Here is a 23,223-nt window from a genome sequence, read left to right on the forward strand (position 1 = left end):
CCAGCACTTGTCCGAGGACGTCTCCGTGGTCATGTGACCGGCATGACTAGACGCCAAAGGCGCACGGAGTGCTGTTACCTTCCCACCATGGTGGTCCCTATTTTTCTACTTGCATTTTTACGTGCTTTCGAACTGCTAGGTTGGCAGAAGCTGGGACGAGTAACAGGCGCTCACTCTGTTACACGACACTCGGGATTCAACCCGTCAAACTGCCGACCTTCTGATCGACAAGCTCAGCGTCCTAACCCACTGCGCCACCGCGTCCCTAATCAAATTTATACAGCTGCCCAACTCCTCCAAAGGGGACTCTGGGTGGCAAATAACAATAAACAAAACAGCCAATAATAATATTGATGAAAATTTTCACAATCACAGTAATAAATATAATAAAAACAAAAATATTAACCCTGAGAGAAAGGAGCATAAAAATGGCTTCCTCAGCAATGAAGTCATCAGGACAGATAATAACAACCTGAGGCCATGATAAATGCATTTTCTGGCACAATTTGCCTAGTAAGGTTTTTAACTCCCTATTGGCCTGCTCCACCCCTCACCCCCCCCCCCAAGATGCCAGGTGATAAGAATATCTTAGAATAACAGAGTTGGGAGGGACCTTGGAGGTCATCTAGTCCAACCCCCTGCTCAGGCAGGAAACCCTATACTATTTCAGACAAATGGCTGTCTAGTCTCTTCTTAAAAACTTCCCGTGTTGGAGCATTCACAGCTTCTGGAGGCAGGTTGTTCCACTGATTAATTGATCTAACTTCTCTGTTTGGTTAGTTTCCATCGATTGCTTCTTGTCTTGCCTTGAGGTGCGTTGGAGAATAGCTTGACTCCCTCTTCTTTGTGGTAGCCCCTGAGATATTGGAACACTGCTATCATGTCACCGCTCATCCTTCTCTTCATTAAACTAGACATACAAAATTCCAGTAACCATTCCTTATATGTTTTAGTGTCCAGTCTCCGGGCCCCTAGGAGCCCCAGGCCATGTAGCATAAGCAGGTCTTGAGGACCTTATGAAAAATCAAAAGGAATGGATTCAATCTAATTTCAGGGAGAAAAATGCCCATAGCATGCCTTCTCTGTGAGATCTGATGGGACAGGCTGCTGATGTAACTGGGGAGAGACAGTCCCTCAGATCAGGGCTTTTCAACATTTTCACCCATTGTACCACTTTTAGGATACAGTATGGCAACATCCAAGTACCACCAGTTGCCTAGCAAGGTGTCAAAACCTTTATGACCCCCCCCCCAAAAAAAGAAAGGAAAAAAGTGATGAAGTACATGTAGTCCTCGACTTACAGCAGTTTGTTTAGTGACTGTTTGAAGTTACAATGGCACTGAAAAAAGTGCCCCATAAGCCACAGCTGAGCAAGACACCTGCCTGCCTGCCCAGCCGTGCTGTTCCTCCTGTCCAAGGTTTTCATTGTTGTGAGCATTTCTGTTCAGGATTGGCAGGGGGGCGGGATTTGGTTCCCTCCTGCCCCCGGTCTGCTGGGTGGTTGCAGCAGGTTTTGGTCACTTCACATGACCCTGGGACACTGTGACCGTTATAAATATGAATCAGTTGCCAAACATCTGAATGTAAATCACAAGTCCCTGGAGATGCTGCAACATTCCATCTGATTGGCACTTCTTCTGAGCTCAGGAACGCCAGGATCAGTGCCGAGCTCCAGCTGGAGCCTGGTGTTGATCCTGGTGCTTCCACTGAGCTCTGACAGCCCTGTAGCTCCAGCCATCTCTCGCTCAGGCTTGTGCGGTGCTGCCACCGGTTTAGCTCATTCCCCTCCCCCGCTACCACTTTTCTAGGATGGTTGCGTACCACCTGCCAGGTGCCAATGTACCACAGGTGGTACCCATACCACTGGTTGAAAAGCCCTGACTCAGATAACCCAGTCCCATGCCATGAAGGGCTTTAAAGGTTATAAACAGCACCTTGAATTGGACCTAGAATACCATGGTTGATGGTATTGAAAACTGCTGAGAGATCAAGCAGGACAAGGATAGACACACTATCCCCATCACATGCATATCAGAAGTCATCCAAAAGTGTGTTCAGTGTCATTTCTGTCTCATACCTGGGTCTGAATCATGACTGAAAAGGTTCCAGATAATCTGCTTCCTCCAAAACCCTCTGGAGCTGTTGTGCGGAATGGAACAACTCACAGTGGCCAGGTCAACATGGATGGGTGGGCATGGACGGATGGACGCAGCTGGGTTGGTGCAACTGGGAGAGTGGGCACAACTGGCTCAGTGCCGCTGGCTTGGTGCTACTGACTCGGCAAAGCCAGGTGGGCGGGGATGAGTGGGCATAGCCAAGTGGATGCAGCCGGGTGGGCGCAATGGGTGGGTGTGGCTAGGTCGGCGTAGAACAAGTTGCACTGTCTAACTAGATGTGGGGACAATTTGGCATCCTACCAGCTCCTTGCCTTCTTGAACTGCTGACAGCCAAGCATGTGCTTGTGAGTGTGCATACACACACACACACACCATTCTGAGTTTGGGGACTTTTACCTGGATCCGTGCTAGGAAGCTGCCAATTGCACCCAGGCTTGGGGAGAAGGACCTTTCCTTTGCTGTGCTTCATGCGCACACACACACACACACACACACACACACACACACACACCATACTGAGCTTGGGGACTTGCCTCATTCTGGCATCACAAGTTGGCAGTAAGATGCAGAAGGGAGTAGCTGAGAGCCATCACAGGACACTTAAAGTTTGGTCTGGAGGAAGGTTGCAAAGGGAGGCACTGCAAAAGCAACACTAAAGGGAAAAATGAACAATGAAGTCCCTAATTGCAGAATTAAAAATCTGTGCTTCAAAGCGGAGCCTCCAGCTTGTGTACTCACAAGGAGAAACCCCTCTTCCAAGAAACAGGCAAGAACCGCAAGAAAAACCAATCCCTTTTATTCTCACAGACCTGAGTCAATGTCCAAGGCAAACAAACACAGTCCACAGAAACTCGATCCTTGACGGGAACGGTTGCCTTCGGCAACCAGCGCCTCCTATACCTTCCCTTTTATAATTCAACTTCCTAACGCCTTGTCTTTTGCCTTTGCAGCTGCCCCATTGCATTCCTCTGTCCCACCTGCTTCTCCTGCCTGCGCATTCGTGCATCCAGGATTTGTCCCAGCTGTTCTTCATCACTGTCCAACTCAGGCTGCCAGCACAGCTGTGTCTCAGCCTGAGCGAAATTAGAGGGGCCAGTGTTGTGATTCAGGGTCAGCCTGTGGGTTCGGCAGTTGGGTCGGACGACTCAGAGGAGGAGGGGGGTGTTGAAGACCTTGCTGAGGGGGTTGAAGATCTTGCTGATGATAGCCCTCAGGCAGGCCCCTCCCACTTGGTCACCAGGGAGACCCAGCTGTGTGAGCCTGACAGTGTGGATGAAGATGACCCACAGCTGGCCCTGTTCAAGGACGCCCGACGCAGGAGGCAGTCAAGTAGGAGTAAACAGAGGAAGGCTGTGGGGCTTCTCGGAAGGAGGCAGAGAGAGGCCACGCCCTGAACTCTTTATAAAGGGAATGTGTGGGGAGGGCTGGTTTGCTGAAAGCAACCGCTCAGATAGTGTTTCAAAGCTCCTGTATCTTGGTTCGTGTCTTGTTTGTTTTTTGTAGTAATAAATTTGGCAGACATAATTCCAGCCTCTTGCCATTTGTAAAGGGGTTGCCTTTTCTGCAGGGCCGGTAGCAGGCTGGTACAGAACAGTTTGCTTTCAGCCTCCCACCCCTTACTAATATTATGAAGCAGCTACGTGCTGAGAATGCCCAGCTCACCCAGGAACTCACTTTGCTGGCAGCTCTGGTGGCTCAACTGCAAGCTCAGGTTCATGCTGCACCCCCACCATCACCCCCACCCAGGAGAAAATGCCAAGTTGCAATGCCGAATAAATTTACTGGCAATCCAGAACTGTTTCCTGCTTTCCTGGGACAATGCCAGCTATTTATCAGCGTGAGAGCAGCTGATTTCCCCACTGACCGGGATAAGGTGGGGTTTGTGTTAAGCCTTCTTTCGGGTGATGCAGCTCGTTGGGGCACGCCTCTGCTGGCTCAACCTAGCCCATTGTTGGACAACTTTGTGGGGTTTTGTGATCATATGCATCTGATGTATGAGGACCCTATTAAGACGCAGACTGCTACTCGACGCCTGTTTAGCCAGGATTCTGCCTTCCAGGATGGATTGTCGGAGGAGATGTTGGATGAGCTGGCCCGTGTGGATATTCCCTCAGACCTGAATGGGCTGATCCATCTCTGCCTGCGGATCGATGCTCGGTTGCAGCAGCGAAGGAGTCGCCGTGCCACCCCACAGACCCCTGCCACCCCTGTTGTGCGTGAGCCCCCAGTTCAAAGGGAGGAGCCAATGGAGCTGGGTGCCGCCAGGTCTCGTCTATCGGTGACTGAAATGAACAGACGACGATCGGGGGGGTTGTGTTTTTACTGTGGGGACCCTGGGCATTTGGCTGCTTTTTGCCCAAAGAAGCGACAGCGGGCATCAGTGACCGAGCCTGCCCCGAGAAAGTCCCCTACTTTTCTGTCGGGAAATGCCCCGAGCCCGATCTAGACGGTGTGATAGATCGGGCGTCCCACAACAACACTGAGCGACGTCTTTCCGATGCTGCCTGTGGACCTCCACGGCATCTGATTTTGGAGGCACGTCTGATCCTTCTTGGCAAGCCAGAGGGGATTCCAGTCCATGCCTTAATTGACTCTGGGGCCACCACAAATTTTATGGACTCAGAATTTGTGGCCAAATGGGCTGTTCCCCAGTGCCCGGTGGATCCGCCCATGTTAGTGGAGACTATCGATGGTCGAGTGCTCCTGTCTGGGCCAATTACGGCCGCCACACAACCATTATGTATGGCCATCAGTTCCCATGTGGAGGCCATCCAGTTCTATATCACCTCAGATCTGCATTCCCCGTGGTCTTGGGACTGGCGTGGCTCCGGGCGCATGACCCACAGATCTATTGGTCACAGAACTTGGTCACCTTCCCAAGCTTGCAGTGCGTGGACCACTCCCGCCATATCTGTGCCGGCCAGGTGGAGGGTTCCCCAGGGGTTTCCTTGCCTCCCGAACTGTCCGACTTTGCTGATGTGTTCAGCGAGACAGAGGCGGATCAATTACCCCCGCACAGGCCCTATGACTGCCCCATTGATTTAGTCCCTGATGCGCCTCTCCCAGTGGGGCGTTTGTACTCCATGTCAGACCCCGAGTTGGCTGCATTGCGGGACTTTCTGGAGAAGAATTTGGCTCGCGGTTTCATCCGGCCCTCGTCCTTGCCAGTGTCTGCACCCGTGCTCTTCGTCAAAAAGAAGTCGGGCGAATTACGGCTTTGCTGCGATTATAGGAAACTTAACGCCATCACGGTGCGCAATCGTTACCCGCTGCCCCTCATCCCCGAACTCAGATCTTCACAAAACTGGACCTGCTTGGAGCTTACAACCTCGTCAGGGTTCGGCCGGGTGATGAGTGGAAGACGGCGTTTGGTACTCGCTATGGACATTTTGAGTACACGGTGATGCCGTTTGGCCTGACCAATGCCCCCGCTGTGTTTCAGCATTTCATGAATGACATTTTCTGGGATTTGTTGGATCAGTTTGTCGTGATCTACTTGGACGACATCCTGATCTACTCCCCGTCGCGTGAGGTGCACCATCAGCATCTCCATCAGGTCCTGCAGCGACTCCGAGAACATCGGCTGTTTGCCATGTTGGAGAAGTGCCAGTTCTACCGGGTGACCATCGATTTCCTGGGTCACCGCATTTCTCCTGAGGGCATCGCCATGGAGCCGAGTAAGGTTGAGTCTTTGCAGAGTTGGCAACCCCCGCGTCGCGTGAAGGATGTTCAGCGACTTCTTGGGTTCGCCAACTATTACGGAACTTTCATCCCTGGGTTTGCTACCTTGACAGCCCCCCTCACCCGGCTCCTGCAGAAGAAGACTCGGTTCCAGTGGAACGCTCCAGAACAACGGGCTTTCCAGACTTTGAAGGAAGCCTTCATGAAGGAGCCCATGTTGAAGCATCCTGACCCACAACGGCCGTTTGTCGTGGAGGCGGACGCCTCCGACATTGCCATTGGGGCGGTGTTACTCCAGGCAACGACGCCCAGCGGTACCCTCTTCCCTTGCGCGTACCATTCACGAAAACTGAACCCTTTGGAGCGCAATTATACAATCTGGGAGAAGGAGCTGCTGGCCATCAAAGCGGCGTTCGAGCCCTGGAGGCATCATCTGGAGGGAGCGCGGCATCAAATCGAGGTCCGCACGGACCATAAGAATTTGGAAAGCCTGCAGACCGCTCGGAATTTGAACCAACGCCAGATCCGGTGGTCTCTTTTCTTTGAGAGGTTTGACTTCCGTGTTCGGTACATACCTAGCGGGCACAATCAAAGAGCGGATGCTCTGTCCAGGAAGCCCGAATATTCCCGAGTGGAAGACAAGCTTCTGCCCAGGACAGTGATCCCCGTCGAGTCTTTTGCTGCACTGCGGGAGCCGGTTGATATATGGGCTCGGATCCGGGAGGCACAGCAGCAGGAGGTGTGGGTGGCTCAGCGGAAGGAGGAGGTGGGGCCAGATTCTCCTTGGACGGTCACGGATGGACTCTTGTATTATCGTGACCGGCTCTATGTTCCGGGAGGGCCACTCAGGGGACTCCTCCTCAGCCAATGTCACAATAACCCGGCGGCGGGGCATTTTGGCCTGTTCAAGACCCTGAACCTGGTCTCCCGTACCTTCTGGTGGCCCCGAGTCCGACACGACGTCCAGTCCTATGTTACCTCCTGCATCCCATGCAGGCAGGCCAAGTCAGCGACAGGGGCCCCGCCTGGATTACTGCAGCCTTTGCCAACACCCAAAAGACCCTGGGGGGCTGTGTCCATGGACTTTTTGACGGATTTACCCCCATCCTCTGGTTTTACGACAGTGTATGTGGTGGTGGACATGCTGACCAAGATGGCGCACTTCATCCCCTGTTGCGGCTTACCATCAGCCCGCGCCACTAGTCGTATGTTCATTCAGCAGGTGTTTCGGCTGCACGGCCTCCCTGATAGAGTCGTCTCTGATAGGGGGGCCCAGTTTACAGCCCGCTTCTGGCAGGAGTTGATGCATGCGTTGGATATCAAGATTTGCCTCTCGTCCGCGCATCATCCTCAAACTGATGGGGGAACCGAGAAGGTCATTGGTATCCTGGAACAATACCTGCGCTGCTATGTCAATCTGCAGCAAAACAATTGGGTAGACTATCTGGCCATAGCTGAGTTTGCATTTAACAATTCGCAGCACAACTCCACACAGATGACACCGTTCTTGGCCAATGTGGGATATCACCCCCGGTTTTTTCCCCTTTCTCCCGTGGACTCACCGGAGCCGGCAGCGAACGACTTTATGGCAGAGTTACAGGCGATCCATAGATTGGTGCGACGTCAGTTAGAGAAGGCCAAGGCCGATTACAAAAGGTTTGCTGATCGGTCAAGACGGGATACGCCTCCACTATCGGTGGGAGATCGGGTCTGGTTGTCCACCAGGAACCTACCGTCAACACTGCCGGTGAGAAAGTTAGATCACCGATATTTAGGACCGTTCCCAGTCGAGGCTGTCATCAATCTGGTCGCCTATCGCTTAACTCTGCCACGTTCCCTGCGCGTGCACCCAGTCTTTCATCGGTCTCTGTTGGTCCCCGAGCAACCAGCCTGTCCACTCCGCCGAGCGGAACCTCCCCCATCAGGACCTCGTGATGGAGGCAGCACCCCCAAGTACGAGGTCGCCAGCATCAGGGATTCCCGTTGGCTGAAAGGTCGTTTCCAGTACCTGATTGAATGGAAAGGTTACGGACCAGAGGACTTCACCTGGGAAGACGCGACCGCCGTTCATGCCCCTGCGTTGGTGACCGCTTTTCATGAACAATTTCCATCCCGACCGCATCCGGATCTGCAGACCCGGGGGAAGGGCCCTGCGGTGCGGGATAGTGTTGTGATTCAGGGTCAGCCTGTGGGTTCGGCAGTTGGGTCGGACGACTCAGAGGAGGAGGGGGGTGTTGAAGACCTTGGTGAGGGGGTTGAAGATCTTGCTGATGATAGCCCTCAGGCAGGCCCCTCCCACGTGGTCACCATGGAGACCCAGCTGTGTGAGCCTGACAGTGTGGATGAAGATGACCCACAGCTGGCCCTGTTCAAGGACGCCCGACGCAGGAGGCAGTCAAGTAGGAGTAAACAGAGGAAGGCTGTGGGGCTTCTCGGAAGGAGGCAGAGAGAGGCCACGCCCTGAACTCTTTATAAAGGGAATGTGTGGGGAGGGCTGGTTTGCTGAAAGCAACCACTCAGATAGTGTTTCAAAGCTCCTGTATCTTGGTTCGTGTCTTGTTTGTTTTTTGTAGTAATAAATTTGGCAGACGTAATTCCAGCCTCTTGCCGTTTGTAAAGGGGTTGCCTTTTCTGCAGGGCCGGTAGCAGGCTGGTACAGAACAGCCAGGCTCCTCGTCCAACCGAAAGTCTTGGAGCTCCTCAGAGCCTTCCTCTGACTCTAATGTCACTCCAGGCACTACCTCCTCATCTGAGTCCTCAGACTCAGCTGCCGGATCCACTGGCTGGCGAGGAATCACAACACACGGGCGCAATTGGCAGCTTCCCAGCAGGGATGCAAATAAAAGTCCCCAAACTTGGAATGGTGTGTGTGTGTGTGCGTGTGCAATTGGCTGCCGGGAGTTTGGGGAGGTGAGCTGGTGGGGCGCCGAGTCATCCCCATTTCCAGTTAGCTGGTGTGACTTGTTCTGCACTGACCCAGCTGCATCCACCTGGCCACGCCCACCCATCCAAGTCAACCTGGCCGCTTTGAGTCATCCTAGACCCGCTATTGCGCAACTGCCTTCTCTACCACCTTCCCCCCAAAAGGGTGGTGAAATACTGGATGAAAATTGTCCAGTATAGTGAGGATTCATCAATAGCTTCTTGAGAAGGGGGCAAACCACTGCCTCTTTAAGAGGTAGAGACAGTGCACTCAGAAAAACTAACCACTGCCAGAACCCACTCAATGTGACCCCACCCCAGGCTGCTTTAACTAACCAGGAGAGGCATGGATCTAAGGGGTAGGTGGCTGAGCTAACAGTCCTGAGGATGCTGTCCACTTCCTTGGGCCCAACAGGTTCAAACCATTCCCAGATAACTGGACAAGACTGATAACTGGACAATCACTCCAGGTATCCCCTCTGGTCCTGCAACAAGGCCAGAGTCCAACTGGGAACAAATCCAAGTGACTATTTGACAGATACTGTGCAAATTCCTCTGCATGCCACTGTAAGAGTATCTCCACACACCCCTTACCCAGGAGGGCCCATGCGACCCAAAACAGGTTTGCAGGGTGGCAGTCTGCAGATGCAATAATGGCAGAGAAGTATTGATGCTTGACTGCCATTACTGTCACAAGGTAGGCCTTAATAGTGACTCTGACCCATGTTCAAAGACCGGCTCAGGTGAGAGCAGAGCCGGATTGGTGGATGAAGATGTGTTCCGGACTTAACATCTTATAACATCTGACTTTCCATTTGTGAACAATGGTTTACATGGATATTTGCACTTTATGGCTCGATTACGATATTCCAGATCGGACTTGTACGCCCTCAGGGGGGTTTCTCCCTCCTGGACATGACCAGCCTCTTTGTCTACCATATCCCTTGATGACGGGTCCAATTGCTGGGACCCCGAGAGGTGGTTGGGCTTACCTAGGGGCCTCTGGTGGAGACGCACTAAGAGGCCTCTGATATGTTTTTAGCCGGTTATTTTAAAGGGCTAGGGAGGGGGAGGAATAGTAGGGAGGGGAGGGAATTACCAACCGGCATTCAGTCTAGGCCCGTTATGGGTTCCGGTGGGATGGGGTTGGGGGTGGAGGCTGCTGGCTCTGCGTGTACTGGGGTAGGGTGTCAAATCCCCACGACGATAGGGAATGGCAGCAGGTGGTTGCACGGAGGGCCGCATCAACATCTGGGATCGCACCCTCGCCAGTTAACACCCTTTTGCCCGGGGATGAGGGTGATCAGGTCCCTGAGCTTAGGCTGGTGTATTTTAATGCCAGATCCGTTGTTAATAAGGCTCCCCTCGTTCGTGATTTGATCGAGGAGGAATGCGCGGATCTGGCATGCATTACGGAAACCTGGTTGAGCTCGGAGGGAGGGGTCCCTCTGACCGAGTTATGCCCCCCAGGTTTCTGTGTGCTACACCAGCCACGGGCTCAGGGTAGGAGTGGTGGGGTGGCAGTGGTTATTCAGGAGACTTTATGTCCGCGGGAGACCACCATTGTCCAGATAGGCAGGAGTGAGTCCCTCCTCCTGAGATGTGGCCCTCAGGTTCAGATGGGCTTGTTGCTCACATACCTGGTGCCCAGCTGTGTGGCAACAGCCCTGCCCAAGCTGCTCGACACCCTCTCAAGGTTGGCGGTGGAGTTCCCCAGGCTTATAGTTCTGGGTGACTTCAACCTGCCTTCCCTGGGAGGGTCGTCGGAGTTAGCTCGGGAGTTCATGGCTTCCATGATGGCCATGGACCTGACCCAGGTAATTCAGGGCCTGACTCATGGGGGGTCACACTCTCGACCTGGTGTTTATCTGGACAGTGGTTGGATGATCTGGGAGGGGGTTCGCCAACTATTGTCCCCCTATGATGGTCCAATCATCATCTCCTGCGGCTGGTCTTCCATTATGCCACCCCCCGCCGCTGGGCTGCGGAACCGACCAGGTGGTTCCGCCCCAGGCGCCTAATGGACCCAGAACGGTTCCAGATGGCGCTTGGGTCATCACCCTCATTCACAGCCCGGCCGATGCCTTGGTGGATGCCTGGGAAAGGGCGGCCACTGAGGCACTTGACCGTGTTGTACCCTTGCGACCCCTGACCCGGCGCAGATCCCGCTGGGCTCCATGGTTTTCTGTGGAGCTCCGGGAGATGAAGCGTCGGAGACGGGGTCTAGAGAGCGGTTGGAGGTCCAGCCGATCCGAATCTGACCGATTGCAGTTAAGAACCTTTATAAGGTCTTATCTTGCAGCGATGAGGACAGTGAAGGCTAATTACTTCGCTGCCCTCATCGCGTCCGCAGATAAGCGCCCGACCGCCCTGTTTAGGGTGACTCGCTCCCTTCTTAACCAGGAGGTGAGGGAGGATCCCTTGCAGGGTCGGGCCGAGGAGTTTAGTCATCATCTGACGAACAAAATCTCTGAGATCCGGGCCAGTTTGGACTCTGACTGTGCAGAGTCTGACGTGGAGGAATTGGACGGTCTTGAGCACGTTATCTGGACTGAGTTCTATCCTGTTTCCCCTGATGATGTGGACAGGATTATGGGGAGGCTGAGCTCCACCACCTGTTTATTGGACCCGTGCCCCTCCTGGCTGGTTTATGCGGCCCGGGAGGAGACACGAGGCTGGTTCCAGGCAGTAATAACTGCTTCCTTGAAGGAGGGTATCTTCCCCGCCGCCTTGAAGGAGGCGGTGGTGAGACCCCTCCTCAAGAAGCCTGCCCTGGACCTGGCTGTTTTAAATAACTATCGTCTGGTCTCCAACCTTCGCTTTTTGGCTAAGGTTGTTGAGAGTGTGGTGGCGCATCAGCTTCCTCTGTTCCTGGAGGAAACTGATTATCTGGACCTGTACCAGTTGGGTTTCAGGCCCGGGCACAGCATGGAGACGGCATTGGTCGCGCTGGTGAATGATCTCTGGTGGGCTCGGGACAGGGGTTGCTCCTCTGTCCTAGTCCTATTAGATCTCTCAGCGGCTTTTGATACCATTGACCATGGTATCCTACTGCGGCGTCTCGGGGTTGGGAGTGGAAGGCACTGTTTTACGGTGGTTCTCCTATCTCCTGGGCCGCTCACAGTCGGTGTTGACGGGAGGGCAGAGATCCGCCCCGAGGCCTCTCGTTTGTGGAGTTCCTGAAGGGTCGGTTCTCTCTCCCCTCCTGTTCAACATCTATATGAAGCCGCTGGGCGAGATCATTCGTGGTTTCGGGGTGGGGTATCATCAGTATGCTGATGATACCCAACTTTTTTTCTCCACCCTGAACCAACCCAGTGATGCCCTCGCCGTGATGTCCCGTTGCCTGGAGGTGGTCCGGGTCTGGATGCGGAGGAACAGGCTTCAGCTCAACCCTGAGAAGACTGAGTGGCTGTACGTGCCGGCATCTCGGGTTAACCAGACTATTCCATCTTTAACCACGGGGGATGAGGTGTTACCCCCCGTTGATAGGGCTCGCAACTTGGGCGTCCTCCTGGATTCACGGCTCAGTTTTCAAAATCACATAGGAGCCGTGACCAGGGGGGCTTTTTCCCAGGTTCGCCTGGTGCGCCAGGTGCGACCCTACCTGGACCGAGGTGCCCTACGCACAGTCACTCATGCGCTCGTGACCTCCCGTTTAGACTACTGCAACGCTGTCTACATGGGGCTGCCCTTGAGGAACACTCGGAGGCTTCAACTAGTGCAGAATGCAGCCGCGCGAGTTGTGATGGGGGTTTCCTGATACTCCCATGTAACACCTCTACTCCGCGAGCTGCATTGGCTTCCGGTTGCCCTCCGAGTGAGATTCAAGGTGCTGGTGATGACCTATAAAGCCCTAAATGGCTTGGGTCCAGGATATCTGAGGGAACACCTGCTGCTGGCATCAAGTTCCCTTCGTCCTGTGCGCTCCCACAGGGAGGGCCTTCTCTGTTGTGACTCAGGGCCAGCCTGTGGGTCCGACAGCCGGCTCCGATGTATCGGATGACTCAGATGAGGGGGAGGAGGGAGACGAACCGGCTGATGATGGTTTGGAGGCTTTGCAGAGCCCTCAGCCGGGGACCTCTTCTCAGCTGCGTGAGCCCGATAGTGCGGAGGATGATGACCCACAGCTGGCCCTGTTCAAGGACGCCCGACGCAGGAGGCAGTCGAGCAGGAACAAACAAAGAAAGGCTGTGGGACTCCTCGGGAGGAGGCACAGGGAGACCACGCCCTGAGCTCTCAATAAAAGGAGTGTTTGGGGAGGGGCCGGTTGCTGAAAGCAACTCTTCCGCTTGAGGAGTCAAGCTCTAGTGTTTTTGTTAATTGAGTAATAAATCTTGGCAGATGCCTTTTAGCCTTGGACGCTCTCCAGTCTCTTCTTTCTGAATAGGGGTTTGCCTTACTACAAGGCCAGAAGAGGGCTGGTTCAGAACAGTTTGCTTTCAGCCTCCCACCCCTTATTACTACGATGGAGCAGCTTCTTGCCGAGAATGCCCAGCTCACCCAGCAACTTACTTTGTTGGCAGCTCAGGTGGCTCAACTGCAAGCTCAGGTACATGCTGCACCCCCACCCAGGAGGAAATGTCAGATAGCTATGCCGGATAAATTTGCTGGTAATCCAGAACTGTTTCCTGCCTTCCTGGGACAATGCCAGCTTTTTATCAGCGTGAGAGCAGCTGATTTCCCCACTGACCGGGATAAGGTGGGGTTCGTGTTGAGTCTTCTGTCGGGGGATGCAGCTCGTTGGGGCACGCCTTTGCTGGCACAGCCTAGCCCTTTGTTGGATAACTTTGGGGGGTTTTGTGACCATATGCGCCTCATGTACGAGGACCCAATTAAGGCGCAGACCGCCACCCGACGCCTGAAAGCTTTGAGGCAGGGTCAGCGCCCCCTACAGGCCTATATCAGTGATTTCCAGCTGCTTAGCCAGGATTCTGCCTGGAATGAGGCTGCGCTCGTGGATGCCTTCCAGGATGGCTTGTCGGAGGAGGTGTTGGATGAGCTGGCCCGCGTGGACATTTCCTCAGACCTGAATGGGCTGATCCATCTTTGCCTGCGGATCGATGCCCGGCTGCAGCAGCGAAAGAGTCGCTGTGCCACCCCACAGACCCCTGCCGCTCCTGTTGTGCGTGAGCCCCGAGTCCAGAGGGAGGAGCCAATGGAGCTGGGTGCCGCCAGGTCCCGTCTCTCGGTGACGGAAATGGACAGACGACGATCGGGGGGGTTGTGTTTTTACTGTGGGGACCCTGGACATTTGGCTGCTTCTTGCCCGAGGAAGCGTCAGCGGGCATCAGTGACCAAGCCTGCCCCGAGAAAGTCTTCTACTTTGCTGTCGGGAAACGGCCCGAGCCCGATCTAGACGGTGTGATAGATCGGGCGATCCACAACGACCACGCCGAGCGACGCCGTTCTGACGGTGCCTGTGAACCTCCACGGCATTTGATTTTGGAGGCACGTCTGATCCTTCCTGGCAAGCCAGAGGGGATTCCGGTCCATGCCTTAATTGACTCTGGGGCTACCACTAACTTTATGGACTCGGCCTTCGTGGCCAAATGGGCTGTTCCCCAGTGTCCGGTGGATCCGCCCATGCTTGTGGAGACCATCGATGGTCGAGTGCTCCTGTCCGGGCCTATTACGGCCGCCACGCAACCCGTGTGTATGGCCATCAGTTCTCATGTGGAGGCCATCCAGTTCTACATCACTTCGGAACTGCACTTCCCCGTGGTCTTGGGATTGGCGTGGCTCCGGGCGCATGATCCACAGATCTATTGGTCTCAGAACTTGGTCACCTTCCCAAGTTTGCAGTGCGTGGATCACACCCGCCATATCTGTACCGGCCAGGTGGAGGGTTCCCCAGGGGTTTCCTTGCCTCCCGAACTGTCCGACTTTGCTGATGTGTTCAGCGAGTCAGAGGCGGACCAATTACCCCCGCACAGGCCCTATGACTGTTCCATTGATCTAGTCCCTGATGCGCCTCTCCCAGTGGGGCGTTTGTACTCCATGTCGGAGCCCGAGTTGGCTGCATTGCGGGACTTCCTGACAAAGAATTTGGCTCGTGGTTTCATCCGGCCCTCGTCCTCGCCAGTGTCTGCGCCCGTGCTCTTCGTCAAAAAGAAGTCGGGCGAGTTACGGCTTTGCTGTGACTACCGGAAACTCAACGCCATCACGGTGCGTAACCGCTACCCGTTGCCCCTCATCCCCGAGCTCTTGGACCGACTCCGGGAGGCTAAGATCTTCACGAAACTGGACCTGCGTGGAGCTTACAACCTCGTCAGGGTTCGGCCGGGTGATGAGTGGAAGACGGCGTTTGGTACTCGCTATGGACATTTCGAGTACACGGTGATGCCGTTTGGCCTGACCAACGCCCCCGCTGTGTTTCAGCATTTTATGAACGACATCTTTCGAGATCTGTTGGACCAGTTTGTCGTGATTTACCTGGACGACATCCTGATTTACTCCCCGTCGCGTGAAGCGCATCATCAGCATCTCCGTCAGGTCCTGCAGCGCCTCCGGAAACATCGGCTGTTTGCCAAGTTGGAGAAGTGCCAGTTCTACCAGGTGACCATCGATTTCTTGGGTCACCGCATTTCTCCTGAGGGCATCGCCATGGAACCGAGTAAAGTTGAGTCGTTGCAGAGTTGGCAACCCCCGCGTCGCGTGAAGGATGTTCAGCGAGTTCTTGGATTTGCCAACTATTATCGAACATTCATCCCTGGCTTTGCTGCCTTGACAGCCCCCCTTACCCGGCTCCTGCAGAAGAAGACTCGGTTCCAGTGGAACGCCCCCGAACAACAGGCGTTCCAAGCTTTGAAGGACGCCTTCATGAAGGAGCCCATCTTGAAGCATCCTGACCCGCAACGGCCGTTTGTCGTGGAGGCGGACGCCTCCGACATTGCCATTGGGGCCGTGTTACTCCAGGCAGCGACGCCCAACGGTACCCTTTTCCCTTGCGCGTATCACTCTCGGAAATTGAACCCCTCGGAGCGCAACTATACCATCTGGGAGAAGGAGCTGCTGGCCATCAAGGCGGCGTTCGAGGCTTGGAGGCATCATCTGGAGGGGGCGCGGCATCAAATCGAGGTCCGGACGGACTACAAGAATCTGGAAAGCCTGCAGACCGCTCGGAATTTGAACCAACGCCAGATCCGGTGGTCCCTCTTCTTTGCGAGGTTTGACTTCCGGGTGCGGTACATACCAAGCGGGCACAACCAGAGAGCGGATGCTCTGTCCAGGAAGCCCGAGTACATCCGAGTGGAAGACAAGCTTCCGCCCAGGACAGTGATCCCCGTCGAGTCTTTTGCTGCGGTGCGGGAGTCGGTGGATATACGGGCTCGGATCCAGGAGGCGCAGCAGCAGGAGGCGTGGGTGGCTCAGCGGAAGGAAGAGGTGGGGCCAGATTCGCCTTGGTCGGTCACGGATGGACTCCTGTATTATCGTGACCGGCTCTATGTTCCAGGAGGGCCACTCAGGGGACTCGTCCTCAGCCAGTGTCATGATAACCCGGCTGCGGGGCATTTTGGCCTGTTCAAGACTCTGAACCTGGTCTCCCGTACCTTCTGGTGGCCCCGAGTCCGACACGATGTCCAGTCTTATGTCACCTCCTGCATCCCATGCAGGCAGGCCAAGTCAGCGACAGGGGCCCCGCCTGGTTTACTGCAGCCCAAGAGACCCGGGGGGGCTGTGTCCATGGACTTTCTGACGGATCTACCCCCATCCTCCGGCTTCACGACAGTGTTTGTGGTGGTGGACATGTTGACCAAGATGGCGCACTTCATCCCCTGTCACGGCTTACCGTCAGCTCGCGCCACTAGTCGCATGTTCATCCAACAGGTGTTCCGGCTGCACGGCCTTCCCGATAGAGTCGTCTCCGATAGGGGGGCCCTGTTTACAGCCCGCTTCTGGCAGGAGTTGATGCGGGCGTTGGACATTAAGGTTTGCCTCTCGTCCGCGCATCATCCTCAGACCGACGGGGGTACCGAGAAGGTCATCGGCATCTTAGAGCAGTATCTGCGCTGCTACGTTAACCTGCAGCAGGACAATTGGGTGGACTATTTGGCCATAGCCGAGTTTGCCTTTAACAACTCGCAGCACACCTCCACGCAGATGACACCGTTCTTGGCCAACGTGGGTTATCACCCCAGGTTTTTCCCCCTTTCTCCCGTGGACTCACCGGAGCCGGCAGCGAACGAATTCTTGGCGGAATTACAGGCGATCCATCGGTTGGTGCGACGGCAGCTGGAGAAGGCCATGGCCGACTACAAGAGGTTCGCCGATCGGTCGAGAAGGGATACGCCTCCATTATCGGTGGGGGATCGGGTCTGGCTGTCCACCAGGAACCTACCATCCACTCGGCCGGCGAGGAAGCTGGACCACCGTTACCTTGGACCGTTCCCAGTCGAGGCCGTCATCAACCCGGTCGCCTATCGTTTAACTCTGCCACGTTCCCTGCGCGTGCACCCCGTCTTCCATCGGTCCTTGTTGGTCCCCGAACAACCGGCTTGTCCACTTCGCCAAGCGGAACCTCCCCCATCAGGACCTCGTGATGGCGACAGCACCCCCGAGTACGAGGTCGCCAGCATCAGGGATTCCCGCTGGCTGAAAGGTCGCTTCCAGTACCTGATCGAGTGGAAAGGGTACGGGCCGGAGGACTTCACATGGGAAGACGCGACCGCCGTTCATGCCCCTGCGTTGGTGACTGCTTTTCACGAACAGTTCCCATCCCGACCGCATCCGGATCGGCAGACCCGGGGGAAGGGCCCTGCGGTGCGGGATAGTGTTGTGACTCAGGGCCAGCCTGTGGGTCCGACAGCCGGCTCCGATGTATCGGATGACTCAGATGAGGGGGAGGAGGGAGACGAACCGGCTGATGATGGTTTGGAGGCTTTGCAGAGCCCTCAGCCGGGGACCTCTTCTCAGCTGCGTGAGCCCGATAGTGCGGAGGATGATGACCCACAGCTGGCCCTGTTCAAGGACGCCCGACGCAGGAGGCAGTCGAGCAGGAACAAACAAAGAAAGGCTGTGGGACTTCTCGGGAGGAGGCACAGGGAGACCACGCCCTGAGCTCTCAATAAAAGGAGTGTTTGGGGAGGGGCCGGTTGCTGAAAGCAACTCTTCCGCTTGAGGAGTCAAGCTCTAGTGTTTTTGTTAATTGAGTAATAAATCTTGGCAGATGCCTTTTAGCCTTGGACGCTCTCCAGTCTCTTCTTTCTGAATAGGGGTTTGCCTTACTACAAGGCCAGAAGAGGGCTGGTTCAGAACATTCTCAGGGTGCCGCCGGTAAAAGATTGCCGGTGGATAACACCCAGGGGGAGGGCCTTCTCTGTGGGTGCGCTTGCCCTTTGGAACTAGCTGCCTGTGGAGCTTAGGAGTGTCCCCGACCTTCGTTCATTTCGCCGGGACCTGAAGACCTGGCTCTTCAAGCTTTCCGGCCCAGGCTGAGAGTTTTAATTGGGGTTTTTCATATTTTTTCCTGGATTTAATTTAATCTTTTAAAATTGTTTTTAATTTTTGTATCGATGTTTTAAGTACCCTGTAAACCGCCCTGAGTCCTACAGGAAAGGGCGGTATATAAATTCAATAAAATTCAAAAAAAATAATTCAAAATCTCTTCTCCCATTTCATCCCCCTCAGTTTCTCTGTAAACCACAGAGAGTGCCAGGATTCTCAAGAGGGGAGAGGTCACATGGGTGCACTCTGATCCAAGGCCTTGGCTGCTCCCTGATTCCAGGTGGTAACCAAGGCATGGACTATACAGCAGACCAACAGAGACAACCCCCGGCTCCTTCTGAAAGTGCTCTGGATCCATCAAGTCACTAGGGGTGGACCAATCTTAATAGGTCCAACCTCCCTGCACTGGGTAGTGGCACTAGCAAATCCCATGGAAATTAGGGAGTGATCAGTCCATGACAAAGGAGACATCAAAAGCTTCCCCAATTTTAGATCACTTTGCCACTGCTCCAACAGGAACACCAAATCTAGAGTTGTGACTGTCCCAGGTCAGGCTTTGGATGACCTGGGATAGGCCCATGGTTGTCATGGTACCCATGAACTCCCACGCTACCTCATGCCCCATTCCCAGGAAAGGAAGATTAAAGTCCCCCAGAACCATAAGTTTGCGGAACTCCACCAGCAAGCCAGAAATGGCATTAGGGAGCTCAGGCAGGGATGTTCCTACATAGCAGAGAGGTTGGTACAGCAGCAACAATCCCAACTGATCCCTAGAGTCCAACTTAAGAAACAGGGTCTCACAACCAGGGACCTGTGGAGCAGGACCCCTGAAAGCCATAAGGGATTCCCTGAAAACAATTTCCACACCCCACCCCTGCTCTGGAGTCTGTACTGATGCCACACCCAAACCCCAGCTGGACAAATTTCAGAAAGAGAATCCCACCTCACACCTTCAGGGCCAAGCCAGGTCTCAGTAATACATGCCAAGTCGCCCCTCTCATCCACAATCAAATCACAGATTGCAGGAACATTATTACAGTTCAACCTGGCATTCAGTAGCAGCAACTGGAGGCTGGGGCCACTGAAGGTCCACCAACTAGGCATTAGGGCTGAGATCAAAGAGCTAGAATAATAATAATACTAATACTAATACTAATACTAATAATAATAATAATAATAATAATAATAATAATAATAATAATAATAATTAATAATAATAATAATAATAATAATAATAATAATAATAATAATAATAATAATAATAATAATAATAATAAGTTGGAAGGGACCTTGGAGGTCATCTAGTCCAACCCCCTGCTAAGGCAGGAAACCATATACCATTTCAGACAAATGGCTGTCCAGTCTCTTCTTAAAAACTTCCAGTGTTGGAGCATTCACCACTTCTGGAGGCAGGTTGTTCCACTGGTTAATTGTTCTAACTGTCAGGAAGTTTCTCCTTAGTTCTAGGTTGCTTCTCTCCTTGACTAGTTTCCATCCGTTGCTACACATACCCAATAAACTACACATACCCAATTCCAGCAACCGTTCCCTATATGTTTTAGCCTCCAGTCCCCCAATCATCTTTGTTGCTCTTCTCTGTAGTCTTTCTAGAGTCTCGACATCTTTTTTACATCGTGGTGACCAAAACTGGATGCGGTATTCCAGGTGTGGCCTTACCAAGGCATTGTAAAGTGGTATTAGTACTTCACGTGATCTTGATTCTATCCCTCTGTTAATGCAGCCTAGCACTGTGTTGGCTTTTTTGGCAGCTGCAGCACACTGCTGGCTCATATTTAAGTGATTGTCCACTAGGACTCCGAGATCTCTCTTACAGTTACTACTATCGAGCAAGGTACCACCTATACTATACCTGTGCATTTGATTTTTCCTGCCTAAATGTAGAACTTTGCTTTAGTTTACTTTACTGTAGAACATAGAACCATTATAATACAACAGTTCTTCAGTCCCTGAGAAAATCCTTCTCCTTGTCTCCCACAATGTCTGCCCATGGCTGTCACCACCATGATACTCTGACCTGCCTCTTTCCCCCAGACAATAGCCACATCCCCATGACCCAGGCCATGCCCTGTTCCCAGACCTGGAAGCCACCTACTGTCCTCACCAAACATCCTTGGGAAGAGAAGCCAACTACCCCAAGGCACTATAGCTTTACCAGCTCTCAGTGCCAGTGGGGTACCCAGCAACCACCTCCCCACACTTCAAATAAGGTGCCTCCCCCCACTGCTCTCACCCATAGACAGAGGGATCATTCACCATTCGCTCATCAGTTCCTCCACTGACTGACTCTCAGAGGGATCATTCACCATTCACTCATCAGTTCCTCCACTGACTGACTCTCAGGAGGAGTGAACACACACACACTCCCATCCAAGGACCCCCTCCTCTGCTGCTTCCACCAGCTGCCAGAGGTTCTTATCCCATACAACCTTCCCCCTTCCCCCAATCCACCTCTGGTTCTACCCATGGGCATGGTAAGGAAGGCAGAGGGGCCCCTGCAGGAGAAGAGGGTCCACAGTAGTCTACTGCGCTACATCAGAATTTTCCTGATGTCAAGAATATGTCTTTGGTTATTATAAAAGTTTTATTTTAATACTAATGTAGTGAACAAATATTCAGTCTGTTAATTATTGTAGATAGTTGACATTAATATATGAACTTTAATTAAGACTATTTACAAAATAGCTTTGGGAAGTATGTTTGGGTCCCTTCACACCATTTTTATGACTCCTCGTTTTACTACTGTACATTCTTCTGCTTGTTGCCCTTGTTTCATCTATAAGAATGGACATGCCTTTTCTCTTATAGCAACCTAACCAAATTTGCTTATGAAAATTGTATCAGTGATACTTATATGTCATATTTAATATTATGGTGTGCAGCTTGCACTGTTACAGTAAATGTTCCAAGTTAATCTGCTTTTTAAAAAATGTGTTTGTACATTATAGCTGGCAGCCAGTTATTGATTACATTGACAGTAAATTTGAAGACTATCTCAATGCAGAATCACGTGTGAACAGACGTCAGATGCCAGATAACAGGGTCCAGTGTTGCTTGTATTTCATTGCTCCTTCAGGACATGGGTCAGTATTAAAAATAAATGCTTTTGCTCCTACTTTACAATTTCTCCAGTCAAAAGCATTTAAAATACACTGTTAGATATGTCTGATCATAGGAATTGTAAGGAATTAAATTCTAATTTAAATAATTTTCCTTCTCTAATATTAGCAAAAGTGTTTTGTACAAAATCCAGAAGAGCAAGATTGGGATTGTATGCTATTAATGTCTTTGTTCTCTGGATTTTTCTTATTGAATAGAGAGTACAGTTTTGCATGTTTTGTTTACAGTATCACAATAAAGGATAATAAATAAGTAATTTATTCTTGGCTGTATTTAAACTAAATATTTTGAAAAGCAAGTTGTAAAAGCAAATATACTGTATTTCAGAGTTTTAGATATTTCAGCATTCTAATGCTTGATCTTAAAAATGCATAATTGCAAGATAATTTTTCTTTTAATTGTTCTGATTACTACATACAGGTAGTTCTCAACTTACAACAGTAATTTAGCCCACAATTTTGGTTGTAAGTCATGATGGTAAAGTGGGTCACCACCTGACCACGCCCAATTTTACCTTCTTTGCAGCAGTTGTTAAGTGAACACATTTTTGCTATGGCTCAGGTTTTGCCAGAAACTGGAAGTAAATGCCAGTTTCTTGCAAAAATGTTATAAATCGTGGTTACATGGGGCACTACAAGTAGCCATGAATTCAAACTGGCTGCCAAGCACCCAAATGCACTTACTTCACCGGGGGGAGGGGAGACAGATATCGGTACTTCAAATCTGGGCTGTAAGTCCCTTTTTCAGTATCTGTCATAACTTTGGTCGCCAAGCAACCAGTCATAACTCGAGGACTGCCTGTATTATTCAGAACAAGAATTTGTGATACCAGTAATTTCTTACATAGCCCATTGTTTTTGAAATCAATATTAAATATTGTCCTAAGTCTAAGAGGATAATGTTTGGAAAGTGATTTGGTTTCCTTTTCTCTAACAAGCATAGCTGTTAAATAGAGCTGCAAGCTTGAAAAATATACTTTAAGTAAGGTACTTTGTGCGAGTTTTGAAATAGTTCCTCTGAACCATTTTCAGAAGCACACACAGCTTTTTAGTGTAGAGGTTTCATTGTATACATTTTTGTAATGATTATGTTCAGAAGAGATTATTTTACTTTTAGTATGGTATATGGCTCACATTTTGGCTGCATTTGTTTGGAAGCCAAATTTGCAAAATAACATTTTAAATTTTTATTTATTTTAGGCTTAAGCCTTTGGATATTGAGTTTATGAAACGCCTGCATGAAAAAGTGAATATAATTCCACTTATTGCCAAGGCTGATACACTCACACCTGAAGAATGCCAACAGTTTAAAAAGCAGGTAAACTTCTACCTCAAACTCAAACTCAATCTACCCACCAGGGCTCGATAATTATAATACCCAGGTGAGAATTTAATGTTCTGAGAAAAATGCAATTTAAGTCACTAATTGGATGCTAGCCCCAGAAACTTTATAGAAATTCATGCACATGACCTAGAAAGCAGACCTCATGGATCATATCTAGATGGGATTAAAACCTTAACTGACAATCTGAAAACAGTTCCCTTTAATGGAATGCAGCCTAACTCCAGAAATCAGGTTAAAAAGAATAAAAATGCTTTGTGTACAGTTAAAGAGGGCATATAATAAACAGCACAGAAAAAGTAAAATCTGAGGATCAGATTCACTACCTAAAATGTTTAAAGGCCTGATATAAGGCCCCTTTAAAAGAAAAGTGGAACATTGAAGGACTCCTGGCACAAGTTAATTCAATCAGGATGAAAGACAGATCCCTGTGTTGACATATTACTAGAGGACTGGGAAAGTCACACCCTCCCCCAACTAACCAAGTACCAACTCATGCCCGGGAAGAATACTTTAGAGGATTGTATATGGACCCTGCCTATGAAATGAATAAGAACCAGATTAATCTGGTCCAAAC

The 23,223-nt window shown here is 51.8% G+C and overlaps 1 protein-coding gene across 2 annotated transcripts in view; it reads left to right on the forward strand.

The window, feature by feature from the left end:
- Positions 1 to 23,223, forward strand: part of LOC310648202 (septin-7-like) — a 688,898-nt gene that overhangs the window by 543,227 nt on the left and 122,448 nt on the right. For both annotated transcript variants that reach the window (XM_083375952.1, XM_083375951.1), the window contains 2 exons: positions 21,134 to 21,268; positions 22,505 to 22,622. In XM_083375952.1, the coding sequence (XP_083232078.1) occupies positions 21,134 to 21,268; positions 22,505 to 22,622 (253 nt within the window). The remainder of the gene's footprint in view (positions 1 to 21,133; positions 21,269 to 22,504; positions 22,623 to 23,223) is intronic.

Source organism: Vipera ursinii (assembly GCF_947247035.1).
Source record: "Vipera ursinii genome assembly, chromosome: W".
Taxonomy (NCBI): domain Eukaryota; kingdom Metazoa; phylum Chordata; class Lepidosauria; order Squamata; family Viperidae; genus Vipera; species Vipera ursinii.